This window comes from Hibiscus syriacus, unplaced genomic scaffold (assembly GCF_006381635.1).
Source record: "Hibiscus syriacus cultivar Baekdansim isolate YM2019G1 unplaced genomic scaffold, ASM638163v2 tig00111273_pilon, whole genome shotgun sequence".
In the NCBI taxonomy this organism is placed as follows: Eukaryota; Viridiplantae; Streptophyta; class Magnoliopsida; order Malvales; family Malvaceae; genus Hibiscus; species Hibiscus syriacus.
In genome coordinates, this window is record NW_024063040.1 from 252,453 (window position 1) to 267,978 (window position 15,526).

Here is a 15,526-nt window from a genome sequence, read left to right on the forward strand (position 1 = left end):
CTCATAAATTAGTAGCTCATTCTGTAGTGTAGAGTAAAATCAAGTGCCTTTATGATCTTCAATACTTGTTCATTGTTCCCTAATTCAAACACCCAATCCCTGTGAATTGCCTCCATCGTGGGGTATATACTTGTGTTAACCTGCAAATTAAAGTAGCCTCTCAAGCAATTAAGTTTATTTGGTCTTACATTTTTTTCAGATACAATTCTGCCCGAAAAACTCAAACAGTCAATTCCATATTGCCAAAATTATAAGTAACAATATACATATATCCTCCAAAATCCATTACCACAATATGTTCATCCTCAGCAGAAACACAAAAAACAAGAAAACCTTTTCTCTTTAATGTTCGAATTATGTATGGGTAAAAATAGTTTGTTATTCCCCATGGACAAAACAAATGTCAGAAGAAGAACCAAATGAGTAAACTACTACATTATCAATTACAGCTAAAGCATAACTTGAGTAAACAATAATATGAATTATAAAGCTAATAATATGAATTATAAAGTTAAATTTTTTAAGCAGTTCCACCACTTTGACTCTATCTTTATGGATGGGGATGTGAACAAATCCAATATTTATTCCATATCATTAAGAGTTAAATCCAATAATTCATCATTACTTAGTTTCTCCTTGATCCCACTGATTTTCAATCTACACCATGCATGAAAAAAATCTACACCAAAACAGAGCACAATGCAGCCATGGAGTCATGAAATAATATTAGATCATTGAAACTACTCCATATATTGAACTTCAATATAATAAAAATCATAATGTGCAACCTTTTATTCACTCTCAAATTCATATCCAAATAAATCATACTGCTTCCCATAAAAAAAAAGTCTAAACACATAAGGATCAAGGATTGTTCATTGACGTTCATAAACATCATGAAATAAATTTCTCTAAATATCGATTGAACTAGAGTATTCAAATTATTTGAGTTACTATATTTTTGACACTATAGAAATTGATCCATATTTATCGTTGAAGGAGAACCAACTAATTGTTTTTGTGACGTTTGAACTATTTGAATCGTGTCATCAAAGAGTCTGGATAAATCAATGACGAAGATTGAAAGGTAGCAACTTGAACGGATATACGTAAATCTTGATTTTCCCACGAAATTAGTTTGATATATCCAACCAGACTAACATTCTGCTGCAACAGTGAATTAGCCTTCATAGATCCGGTGATGAATGAAAATACAACATCAACTGCTCTTGTTGATGTTTTATCGAACGCTTGAGAAATATCATATGTGCATTCTATTGCCACTGATAACATATTTTTATGAGTGAGGAAAATGGGTTTAGACTTACCCAGTGAAAGTTGCACCATTCCTTTCTCCCCATGAATTTATTTCTCTTGTAATTGAGTAAAGTAGTCCCCATGAATTTGCTTTTGCTCACTCTTTTTATCATTTAGAATCTGTAAGATTTGTTCCATATATCTCTGATTTGTTGTCATTTTAAATTCCAACGTACTTAATCAACTTTTATGCTTTTTTTCACTATTTAGGGAGTGTTTGGATCAAGGAAAAGAGTATTATCAAGGGTAATAATCTTTTCCGGAATCAAATATCTATGTTTTGTTCAAAAGCATTCCCTTTAGGGGGTAATGGAGCATTAACAATAGTAACTTTTTTGCTTGGATTCATGGGAATCCTATTGCCTCATCCACCTTAGGTATTAACAATTCATTTGATTTTAGACAAAATTACCCCTTAAATAAATGGATAATTTCAAAATTTTCATTTCTTTTATTCTTTTAAGCTTTTTTATAAATCATTTACTTTATTTGCATTCTCTCAAAGTTAATATTTACTACTTAATAAATTATATTTGTATTCTCTCATAATTTGAATTTAAACTCAATTCCTTTTTCAGTTTTCATGATGTATTAAAAATTGAATATATGATATGTATCTTTTATTTTACTCATTTATATTTTTAATTTTATAAAATAAAATATATAAATTAGAAATAAAAATATTTTTATATAAATATTTTTATTTTAATATTAAAAATTACATTTATTAAAAAATATCTCACAGAGACAATTTGGTAAAATATACATTCTAGTAATCTTAAATTCCCTCAACCAAACACTATATTCTTACATTCCTGTCAAACAAACCAAACAAAGTAATGTAACATTCCCAGTAATGTGTCAAGTAATGCAATATTTCGATAATCTTATTCCCAAAGGTAATCTAGTATTCCATGAACCAAATGACCCCTTAGGGGGTTGGTGTCACCTATTACTTGTTGTAGTTTGCTTGATAGTTCATCAAGTTGTCGTTGGATGGCAATTAAATCTACCTTTTCTATCATACTCTGATTCTTTTTATGTCTACCCAGTTCTACAGAGTGCCAGGATAGCAAATTCTGATGCCAATTTGTTAAGAACCCAAGAGAATTGAAGAACGATGATCGAAGAAAATAGAAATAGAGATTAAGAGAAGAGAAAATTTAGAGAAGAGAGATTAAAAAAATAACTTCATCCAATATTTTTATGAAAATAATCTCTTCAGTACATGGTATTATTTGTTTACAATGTACCCATAGATAAAGCCTATAGTTGGCAGTCCTTGTTGTACTGAATAGGACAACCTGCATAGATAAACAAGTTGTTTCCAATTCTTAATGGGCTACAGGGTTTAATGACATCAGTCTCCTCACGTGCACCGTTATGTGCTTATCACGTGCTTCCACTATCCCATCCTCCTCTGTATTAATTGAATTATCCCTCAATTCTTCGTTCTAAATTCCTAAGCCTTTCTTTGATTTTCCCAATTCTCTTTCTTCGAGTCTCTCCTCTCCTCTTCTTCTCTATGCATGACATTATTTTATTTAAATATTATATAAACGAATGAAAAGACAATAACATCATTATAACTATCTCTTTATCAATATTTAAAGAATGACTCTTTGATTTCTTATTAATTGATTTGATACTCGATTAGCGTTTACTACTTCTAAATGTACTAGTGATTAGGGGTGTTTATGGATGGTTAACCGTACCGTTTAGTTTAAGTGGTCGGTTAACCGTCATAACGTTTATAAGATTTTTCTAACCATAACCTAACCATTAAGAAACGGTTAACCACTAATGGTTCAGTTATTGATTAACCTATTACAATTATTTTTTAAAATTTTCTCATAATTCATACTACAAAAAAGTGTAGCACTTAACACATACTTACACCGATGTAGTGAATAAAATAAAAAAGTCTAGCACTTAACACATACCTATATCGGTGTAGTGAATAAAATAAAAAAGTATAGTACTTAACACATACTTACACCAGTGTAATGAATAAAATAAAAAAGTGTAGCACTTAATACATACTTACATCGGTGTATGTACATCTCACAATATCTTAATACCTAACAATAAATACATGATTATATTAATATAAGTATGTTTCTATATTTTTAAAGAAATAAAAAAATAAAAAATAAATATATATATTAAGTTATTTGTATATAAATTTTATTATATATATATATATATAAATTATAAATAAAAAAATTATATTACGTTATTTGTGTAAAAATATCATAAATTAAAAATATACTTATAAAATTAATTTATTAACCATTAACCTTAACCGAAATTTATAACTATAACCTTAACCGTTAAACATCACTTTTAGTGGTTTGATTAACCGAAACCGTTTAATATTAACGATTCGATTAATTAACATGTTAAATGTAATGGTTATATCGGTTAACAGTTATAGATTTTTTTGAACACCCCTATTAGTGATCATGTACAAGTCATTAATATATTCTCTGTTATCATGCACATACCAACATACATGCATATATAGAGCGAATCCAAAAATTTATAAATGGAATCCAAAACTTTAATACTAACTTTTCAACATGATGAGTATACAAGATTTTTATTTTTTCTTCTTTCCTTAATATATTGAATTTCATTTTCAATTAATCTAAAATAACAGATATGCATTTGACCTTTTGACCTCTTATGAGGCTATATATCTCCACCCCTGTACAGAATGGAGGATACATATACGGGCCGAGTCATACGATTTTGTGATCTTATTTGAGTTATCCTAAATTTACAGGTTTAATTAACAATTTCAAAAGTTTTGTGGGGTTAAATAAAAACTTTCTTAAAAAGACAAATATCACAAAGGACATCAATGTAATTATACATGTTTAAGATAGATTTTTGAACGCCAAACAGCAACCTTCTATTATATAAGCAGAGGCCAGAGGCCCCTCTTGGTTAGGTAATTTTGTTTATCACATAATAGTATAACTGCCGCTTTTCCTTTCTACTGCTCCTAGCTTTAAAATATAGTCCATGCAGTAAAGAAAACAAAACAAAAGAAACGGCTGTAAGTTTAAAGGCAGCCAAGGCCACAGAATGAACTGCCATGGCTGCTGTTTTGAGGGATCTGCAGAACAATATATACATTATAATTCAGCTATGAATAATATAAAAACTATATATAGTACGAGATTTTGTGAAACATCCAAATCAATCAAGAACTATAAATGGTTAAAGACGGCTTAAAGTACGATTAGAGAACCTTCGCCCAAAAGATATATTTGGAAACAAAGTACACACCTCGACTCCATGAGGACCAATGCGGTTGCGAGATAAAAAATTGAGTATCAATGCAGCAAATTCATCAGGTACATCCTCCTACCAATTTATCATTCAGAAGGTACATCTTGTAATAAACTGATGTGAACCTGTATAGCATGCCCTGTATGTCTGACTACCACCATCTGAAACTTGCCTTGCATTTGACCTATTGTGAGTGCTCTATTACACAGAATGCCAAAAAAAGGGAAAGCAGAAGTTAACCAATTGTAAAGAAAAAAATATTATAAATCTCTTGATCCTTGCCAATTCCATATGCTATATCCTTAAGAATCCATCATTTTAGTTACAATGGCATCTTCATTGAAATGCCAAAGGACGAGAAATTTTTTATTCAAAAATAATATCGAATCCCTCCGACTCTAAGGGTGTCGGATACAGGTGTTCAAAATTTTCTTTTCAAACTTTTGATATTTGGAGGACTACGTCTAAAAATTCACGTCCAGTGGATATGACTCGAACAGAAGTGTATTATGAAAAATGAAGAGTTGGACCATTATAAACCATTTTACCTTGTATATCAAAAATGATATAACAGTAGAAACCACTAGAAGCGCTGATCGATTTATGTTATTTGACAATAAAATAGGTCATGGTGGAAAACATGAAAGGTTTGTAAAATTAAATAGGTGTAGTATTAAAAATCCAATGACGCTACCTGTCCAGTCTGTCAGTGCCAGCTAATAGTAAGAGCTTTGGAACAGGAGAATATAGAAATTTTTCTGAAAAGCCTTCATACCTGCAAGACAGCAAAGTTAAAAATGACAGCTAAAAACAACGCTATAAGAGTCGTGATCATCACATGAAATAATTTAGCATAGGATGTGTAAAAACATGAAAAAATGAGTAATTAAGGTTGGCTGACATTATTCTGTAATGAGGAACTGTCTTTCTTTTATGAAACTTGATAACGTTAAGTTTCAACAAACTGATCCAACAAGCAGAATAAGTTGACCGTACATTTCAGTTGGGAACTTTTCTCCCTTTCCTTTTCCTCTATCCTCACTCTTTAGAAAGAGGGATGAAAAGAACTACCCACGGAAATTATTTACAGATGATATATTCTCTACTTTAATATGCTGCTAGGTTAGCTATATGTGTATGAATCCATACATAAACATGTATACCAGGAAAACAAAATGCACAAGAAGAAAAATACTAAAAGCCTCTTAACTCTCAAATTACAAATTTTTTTTTATAAGAACTCTCAAATTACATCAAAATAGTAGTTCAGGAAATGGTTGTCTATCACACCTGAATGAAGACTCGTCTATGAAAGTTGTGTATGATGTAAACTATCTTTTCAGAACAATTTCAAAAGGTTTTACATTAATGCACAGGCAAGGCACAAATTATATTACTTTCCATCATTATTTTTTCTATATTCTTACGAGTTCCTATTCTTGTAGAATGGAAGCACAGCAGAAAAACCTATAAATATCCTACCTACAAGTTCCAAGAAACTTTGGCATTCGGTTTTAAAAATTAGAACCACCATAATGCAGATAATTCTGTACATAATTTTAACAGGAGTCTCCATACAACAGTTCACTATATTGTTCTTCGGAACCCCGATGAGCATATTTACACTCACCATTAGAGATGGCAAATGATCTCAACTAAATCAACTCCAACATACCCAGAACCCAAATTAGTCGAAAATCTTGGATCTGAAATAATCTTTTTTATATATAAGAATTGGAGGCCTCGTTAAAAAACCTCTTCATACTTCTCAGTATACAAGAGTATACCGATAGGTAGCGGAAGGAGGAAAAGAGTGCCTCGTATTTTATTTCAGCAGCGAAAACCTTTACAATACTTCAAAAAACTACAATACAGAACCTCATTAAGCATAAAACTAACACACTAGATAGCACCAGTTAATAGACCAGCAACCAAGCTTCTATAAAACCAAAAGATCCTTTTCAATACCTTGCTTTGCCAACTCATCGGCTCTACTCTTGACATGGCGAAAAACTATTCCCCGCTCACGAACAACCTCTGCAAAATCTCTAACCAGATTCGAAAAAGGTCCAGGGAATAGAAGAGGATCTGAAATAATCTAAATCCAAACCTGGACAGTACTATCCTATTGCAGAAAAATGGCAAAATTTGATTCTAACTCGAAATGCCCACCCAGCTCATCCAACCACAGGCTGAAGCAATTATTGAAACATACCAGAGAAGATCAAATAAAATACAATACCTCAAATGCTGAAAAGCTACAAAATATGAAATGATCTAAACAGGAAGAACCTAGACAAAACCACCCAACAGAGAATCTTTTTATTGACAAGCAAAATTTTTACCGCTGACGGTAGACTGCCAAAATTTAAAATTAGTTATTACAATACAGAACAAGAAGTGGTTCAGAAGTACGTTGTGTAAGCTTCTAAAATACCCTTCGACTAAATCATACGAGTAAAAAGAAGAAAGGTATCAATCTTCAACTCTTCATCACAGGAAAACAAACAGGAAACTAAATGCGTTCATATCAACATATAAAGAATCAGTTCTCAGGCACACAATACGTGGCAATGGCGGCAACTCATAAGAAGCCTGGGAAAATAAGACAAGACACTTCACGCTCTACAACAACCCTAGACAAAGTAGAAAAGAGGAAAATTCTGCAAGCTATTTGCATACTTTAGCTGTAAGCATTATTTCAAATCACTTTAAGTAGCTTCAACAAAATATATACATACGAAAACTGATAACTCTTAAATAATGGAATAACATAAATACTGAACAAACCAACCTGGCAAAATGTAATTCCTGGAAGCAGTACAAAAATTCATCAACCAAAAAATTATACACAACCAGGTATGTGAAAAACTGATTTGTAGCCAAGTCATTTACACTTTGCTTCGTAAGGACGGAAATTTTGTTAATTTAGTGGTTAAGTGACTGTAGGAAAGTGGATAGGCATTTTAACCATCACATTAACAAGTTTTGCATCCTTACCACTTCCCATTCTCCCTACCAAGCAAAGCCTTATAGTGACGGCTAAGGTTTCGGTTCAAATATACACAATAACGTTAAACCTCATCAGTAGCACACGACATAAAATAGTTAACAGCAAAACTTCACTCACCAGCCTCTCCAATATTGTTCGGTCTCTTCCAGCCGTGCTCTGTGGACATAACTATGGCAAAAAGTAAAATTAATTGGAATTGAAAATGTAACAACATATAGTTAACATGACAAAAATACTTACCATTTCTTTGAATCATCATACTTTAAAGTGGTTGGAATGGATACGCGAGCAGAGTCAATATTTCTTAGAGAACCTCCTCTAATACTCCATTCAATCTGCACGCTAATTTGCCATTAAAACAATAATTTGAACAAGCTTGCATGAAGAAAATACAATTCATTAAGTGCTCACTTTATGTGATATTGGCCCAGTCTGTTTATATAGCAAGCAGTGCATTTTCTCTGTATTCTCAACAACCAGCCTTCTAAAGTAAAAAATCAGTTTGGTATAAAGGGTTTCCCTTTTTCTGTTAAAGTAAAGTAACAGCACTCGGTTGCTAATGCTTAGTGAACCACAAGAACTAGAAGTTTCTCCTAGCACTCAAAACCAACAGTGATCTTAACTTAGAACCTTTTTGAGAGCATGAAAACCTATATTTCTCTACCGTTGATTAATTTTATTCATTTCACGTTTTCTTCTAATAAAATTCTTCAATAGTTCAGCAAGTTAGCAGCTGTTATCTGCTGAGTCACCTGCATAAGCACAAGAAGACCGCTATTGAAGTCATCCCCTCAAAAGATAGAATTCCAAAACTTCTCTAGTGCTGTTCACTAATTGCCTAACTTTCTTATAGTCATACTAAATAATCCATAATCCTATATACCATGATTACTAATGGATTTGAGAAGTTTTGAAGAAGTCTGGTGCCAGAACATTACTGAAAATCAGATAGGTGGACCGTCACCACAGTAACACTGACATTTTTAATCAAATAAATACATACAAAATATTCCTAATTGAAGTCCTGTTATATTTCATGAGCCTATATATAGCTTGTGTGGAAGTCGCACAAAAATCTCAATACAGTAAGTGATTGGAGATAGTTGACCCATTCTAGAACCCTTATGTTAGTCTGAAATCATGATACTACTAGAGGAGAAAATGATTAATTGGATTTGGCCTGGTACACTTTGACAAGCTGGGTAGGAAAGAGCATTTCAACAGTGAATTCAGAATTCCTGCTACTTTATACTTCCAATGGTTTGTCAAATCCTTGTCTAGTGACACTCATGATGGACCACTACTTGGTTACATGTCTTACTTTTATCAACAAATTTATAACTTCAAGAATTACAAAAATTTATTAATTAGTAGTTTATAGTTGAATTTAATGTGCTTATATATTCACTAAAATTATTAAGGGTAATGACTCGGAAAATGCAACAGCGCAAATACAAACCTACACCAGTATCCACATAAACACATACATGTAAGCTTGAAATACAGTACATTTTTTTATAAGAAAAGAGGCCTTGAAATACAGTACATTTAATCACATCAAAGAGAGATGATATACAAATGAATAAAAGAAAATGTCATTCATAAGATAAGAAAATGTATTTACCGCTTTCTCAATACTTGAAAAATGCTGCATTCTGCCAGAGAGGATTTTCTGCATGTGAACTAATGATGCCATTGCTGTCCCCTGAAGCAAGTATGTTTGCTTTTAATACATTACTTTTCTAGCAATCAAACAATTAAAAGATAATTTCAAGAAGCTTTTCAAGTGGCCAACCTCTACAACATCCACAACCACCAAACCAGCTAAGCAACGCAGTGTTTTCTTTGCAGCAACGTGTATCGCGACTGATCCCCCCATGCTGCATATCAATGGCATAAGGTGATAATGAGAAATTTAATCACTTAGCATTTTTCCCATTTCATTCTTTATATGCAACGTACAAAAGTTTAACAGGTCCATTTTTTTTCTAATTTGATCATTTGAACTAAATCACGAAAGGAAAAATAGCCATTTCAGTGAGAGTTGAAACATGCCTTTGAGAAATAGAGTGCACTACCAATGAAATAGTTATTCAAAATAATTCATCTTTGCTCAATTAGAGAGTTAAATTGCCAGAATAGATTATTCAGCTTTCTGGATTAATTGACTAAAACCAATTTTTCCAAGAAACAATCTCGAAACCTCTTCACTCTTCAAATCCCATGATTCCAAATTATAGGATTGTCAAAAGAACGAACAAATCTTTATTAGAGCTAATAATGCATATACACTGTGCAAGCACAGACGGAAAAGACAAAGAGATAAACTAAAAAAGTCTAGCCGCAATTTGGCATGTCTGATTGATTAGTGAGCTTGATCAATGAGCATTTATTATTTTATTTCTATTACTTGCTTATCCTCTAGAAAATGAATTATGTACACAGTTATCAAAACTAAAACAACAGGACAGTACAACCTGTGGCCAACAAGCACAATTGCAGGAGGAGAATCTCCATACAGTGCCTTCATAACAGCAAAAACATCGTTGCACATAGTCTGCACATATGAGGGAGGTTGGGGAAATAGGGGATTTAATTTTGGCTAAGGACATTTTGGTTAGACTGGTCCCTAGGGCTTGTAATTGGGAGGCTGATAAGTTAGCTAAGGAGGGGATTGGTTGAACGTTCTTTTAGTGTTTTTATGGTTAGGTTTAGTCTCTTATTTCGGGTGATGTTGTAATTAAAGTCTTATGTAATTATGTAATTTTGGGTTATTAATATATTGAGGTACTCTTTTCCTCCTTCCGCTAATTGCCTCTTCTTAAGAGGCAACTATGAGGGAGGTTTTTAATGAGACCTCCTATTCCTATAAAAAAAAATAGTCTGCACATATAAGATATCTTTTAGTTCCATGGAAGCAGCACTAGAATGACACAATTCATGCCCAAAGCCACAAACATTTAAAATGACAGTTTGTAGGAGAAAATATCATTTACTTATATTTACCGAGCTTAAAATTTTACCTCAATAGATAGATCGAGATCATCTTCTGAGGTTGATTTTCCATGTCCTCTGAGGTCCATGGCAACTACTCTAGGTTTCTCTTTAATTTTACTAGCAGACAGTGCAAACGAGAGCCTGGGATAGCAAGTTAGACAACTCAATTTCATCAGAAATTCAATCACGAGAAAAACATAAATCATCATATATTGATATCCTAAATCAACATAAATGTGAAGTATTTTTAGATTGGATTATAATCTACATAAGTTTCAAGTTTATCATGATCAAACTGAGGCTCCTTTGGAAGGGTTCAATTTGCTTAAGAGAAAGAATGAAGAGAGTCGCTTAGGAATCTGGTTGATCAAGACAAACTTGTAGTCTTTTCAACACAAAGGAATTGAATGCCAGAACTGAAAATGAAAACCAAAACTTATCATTCAAAGTACCATGGCAACGCAACAGTAATAGCTTGATTATAATATAGCACAATATGTTAATAAAAATATTCATCTTACTTACAAGATTTAGGTTTACTTTGTTGAGTTGAATTAAAATTATTCAAATGAAAGTATTACAGTCCACTAACAAGATTTAGGTTTTTTGAGAGTTCTTATTCTTCTTTAGAAAAAATTTCTCACTTGACATAACAAATTCTTGAATTGAAGGATTTTTTTTTTTTTGGGGGGGGATACAAGTGAGAGTACTAAGACTACGCTATATCTCTACACAAGCCCGTTTTCATCGTCTCCAGTTTGATTTATATTTTATTGGCATGTCCTGAACATATCCCACCTCATCGGCAGCAAATCCAAGTAGAGTGTTGACCGTTGTACAAAAGTAGAAAATGGGGGTTTCCCGTGTTGGTGCTTCACAGATTATACTATTCTTTCTCAACACTTGATTTTAACTTGAAAGCAACCTTTTGGATGTAAGAAGCAAATAGCAATAGCAAAAATTTACTGACCAGGCCTTAATATTTATAGATCACTGTAAACAAAGGAAAATTCATTTTTTGTGTTGAAAGAAAATCAAAGGTCATTTATACCTTAGCTAGAAGAAATGCAATGTGATACCTCTACGTTAAATCTTTAATTCCATATGTTAATCACTCCAATCATTAACTCTTTAGAAAATATCTAATATGATAAAAGTCTAATTCAAACACATTTTCTACAACTTTCAGGATCAAACTTCATATATTACAAACAAGAAAATAAACAAATAAAAATTTATTACCGAGATCAAACATACCCAGAGTAACCACCCCCATGTAGACAAAAAATAACAGGTCCTTCTGTTCCTGCCATATATAAATGAAAGACCTAAAATGATAAAGCATATTAGAAGTAAATAGGTATTGAAACTGGAAATTATTTCCATGGAACTGCCAAAACAAATGACACTAACATCGTTTGAGTCTGGTATGAAGACATCTCCCTCTCGATCAAAATAGCCGGACCAATCCAAAGGCGAGTATTTCTCAAAAGAAATCCTAAAAAATGTTTATTAAAAAAATAAAACACATACATACGTAAGATAGAAAATATAAATTCAAACCAAAAATTCATAAGAAAAAAAAATGAAAATCTAGCAAAAATAGTTCATCTCTCCCATCTCAAGTTATGTAGAATGAGAGTTCCATCTAAAAGGCCACAAAGAAAAATGGTTAAAGGAATATTGAATGCCAATGCTCTGGTTGTTACTTAAATATATGTGTTCTCTCTTTTTTTTCAAGACAAAAGTAGATGCAAAATAATCCATGAATAAATAATTTAATCACAAACATGACTATTACAAATAAACGAATGAAAATACTTTCATTTGACCTATGAAAAACTGGTAGGAATAAATTAACAGATGACCAAAGAAGACATGGCACGGATCAAATGCGAGTATCTCCATACCCTTGTTGAACAAAGAGTCATCAACTGTTTCTCCTCGTATCCCCTCATTTTTTGCCTCTCAAAAGCAATTACATGCTTTGTCAACAACACAAAAATAATAATATTTTGGAGACTTCAGCATTGCATAAAAGCGTTAGCATGTTGATACCGCATTTTAATCACTTCATTAGTAAATTGAGCTCCAGATTCCACTTCGAAAGTCCTTCACTCTTTTTGCATTTTGCAGTTGATTATTCCTAATAATTTTTTTTACAAAATGGAAAGTAACGATTTCCTATATATTATAAGTTGAGATTCAAAATAATATTAATATATTGAAAGGTATAAAAACATGAAAATTAAGTTTACAGAGTGTCTACAGTATTTCGAATTCGTCAGTCAATAAGCATCCAACAAATTCATAAATTTTAAGGATAATCGAGAATGTTATTGCAGTTGCATGCGTTTTACTGCATAATTTACAACGTTTTTTTTTTAATCTAAATCCTCAAAGCAACCTAAAAAAAAGCGATACAAAGCTCAGTGTGAATTTTCCTTTTCGTAATCCGGTTTCCTTGAAAAATTAGAACTAAAATAAAATTTATGAAAATCAAGCAAGAAAACGATCGAAAAACATGAAAAACAAAGTTGCTCGAAGCGAATGAAATACGGATACGAGAGAGAACATAAAGAAGCGATATAAAACAGAAAACTGGAAAGGAGGGAGATTGAGAACTCACTTAGTTGGAGGGCGATCAGGACGCGAGACAGAAACAACCGGATTGCACAGAAGAGTAACAATGCCAAATTCTAATTTCCAAATGCCCATCAATTGCTTAAAGCTCATTAAACTAGAAAGAAGTGTATAATAGGTTTTCTTTTGACCCAATAGGGAAAACGGAATAAATAATTAGCCCAACAGGGCGTATAAAGTTTATTTTGGAATCTAAGGCAATTCGTTACGGTACTCATGGAATTCGTTGCGTCAAGGTGACGAATTTTATTAAAAAAAATATTATAATTGACCGATTCGAAAATTTTAGTATTTTAATTATTTTTCTTGAAATTTGTCATATTGAAGTGACGAATTTCTTAAAAATAATTTTTTAATTGGAGTTTTTAAAAAATATAGAAAAAAATAAAAATAGAATTTGTCATGTTAAGGTGACGAGTTTCTTTAGGCTGTTGGCCAATGACATAATTTTGAATTGATGAAACTCGTCATGTGGGCGTGACGAGTTCCCACGGTTATTTTAATAAATTTTCAATATAAATAGGAGTGGGGTGTGTTTATAAAGTTTATATGAGAATCATATCATGCATTTGTGAGAAGAATATTGCGAAAAAATTTGAACGATCTATTTGGGTTTGATTACTCTAACTTCGACAATTCGGATTCAAGCTTGTATTAAGATGAGGAGTGAGTAAAAGAGGCAATAAAGTCGATACTTGATCAACACAAAGAGAAAAGGAAACTTGAATTAGAGAATAAGGACATGAAAATCGAGAAGAAGAAGAAGAAGAATGAAGACTTACCAATCCGACGCAACAAACGACTTATAAAGAGGAATGAAAAAAAAAAGAAAAATAATAGTGTAGAAATTGTGAAGAAGATGACGAAAACTTGAATTTTATGTTGAAAAATGTTTTAAATATATGTATAAATTTGAGTTTAGTTAAAATTTATTTATGAATAGATTGCAATTATATATGAAAAGTTAAAGATAAAGATAGTTAATGATATTCATAAATTATCCAAAAAAGTACAACAAACAACATGAGAATAGAATTATGAAGATTTTATTGTCCTGGTCGATATTTTGGAAGATGTGGACAATGCTTCCTATTGTGGCATTTACCTCTGCAGTAGCCATAAAGCTTTGGAATACCTTTATCTCGTTGAGGATCATCCATATTAGTATAAATTCGACTAGATTCAGGTTGACCCTTCAACTTCCTTTGTAATTGTAGATTTGGCAATCATTCTTCAGAAATTGTTGGTGGCCAATAAAAATCGTTTGTGATACATGCACCACACACCCTAAAGCTAAGGATGATGAATTTACTATACCACTTGGCCCTATCACACGAGGTCGGACCAAACTTCTTAAAGACAAGCTTCAAATCGCAGTTCAAGCATTCATCTGTAAGGGTCTAATAGCAGCAGATTTGCAACAACGTTTTGAAGGGGATCCAGTTGTTATCCGGTCAACTAGTCTTCTAGAGATACAACCGTCTATCTTTTATCTTTCTAACAGTTCTTGAATCGCATCAATCCGATATCGGAAACTCAAGATATGGTCATTTTACTGAAGGCGGTGCATGCAAGAAATCCTATACGGGATTAATACGTGATTTTGTAAATATTACGAATTTTTAATATTTATATTGATTATTTGTAATATAATTTAATATAGGATGATCAATTATCTTTTAGGATCAGATTTATTATTTTTATTAGGAATTAAGGTTGGGTTAAAACAATATTTTTAGTTATTATTATTTTATGAGAAAATAACCTCAGTGACCAAAAATCCCAGATAATATACGATTTTGACCAACTTTTTTTGGATTTGCGAAAATGACCAACAAAATCGCAATGCGATCTCTAATTCGCATTGCGATCTCCACTATCGCAAATTCGCGTTGCGATAGTTGAAAATCGCGTTGCGATTTTCCATTTCGCGTTGCGATAGTCTACAGTTATCGTTGCGATTTTTCAAATTCGTTGCGATTTTCCAAATTCGTTGCGATAGTCTACAGTTGTCGTTGCGATTTTCCAAATTCTTTGCGAAAATTCGTTGTGATAGTTAAAAAAAAGATTTTGTTTCTTAAGAATTTTCTCTAAAAAGATAGTATCCGCGCGGACGTGTCGAAGACACGTATTACCACGACCACGACCCGACCCGACCCAAGACGGACGACGGCGGTGGCGCGCGAGAGTCCCCCTTGTTCTCTATCACTCAACAAGAAAGTGGGAAAGCCAAGCCTTAAATACCATTCCCAATAG

The 15,526-nt window shown here is 32.4% G+C and overlaps 1 protein-coding gene across 1 annotated transcript; it reads right to left on the bottom strand.

Annotated features, from left to right (window-relative positions):
• Window positions 1–4,287: 4,287 nt before the first annotated feature.
• LOC120157565 (protein phosphatase methylesterase 1-like) lies at window positions 4,288–13,372 on the bottom strand. Its single transcript, XM_039168660.1, has 13 exons — window positions 13,257–13,372; window positions 12,041–12,125; window positions 11,885–11,955; window positions 10,654–10,768; window positions 10,108–10,187; window positions 9,426–9,510; window positions 9,255–9,335; window positions 7,871–7,965; window positions 7,748–7,798; window positions 5,312–5,392; window positions 4,743–4,815; window positions 4,615–4,692; window positions 4,288–4,441 (listed from the first exon to the last, which is right to left on the bottom strand). The coding sequence occupies exons 1-13, from the start codon at window positions 13,361–13,363 to the stop codon at window positions 4,388–4,390; spliced, it is 1,056 nt and encodes a 351-aa protein (XP_039024591.1). The 5' UTR covers window positions 13,364–13,372; the 3' UTR covers window positions 4,288–4,387.
• Window positions 13,373–15,526: the final 2,154 nt, after the last annotated feature.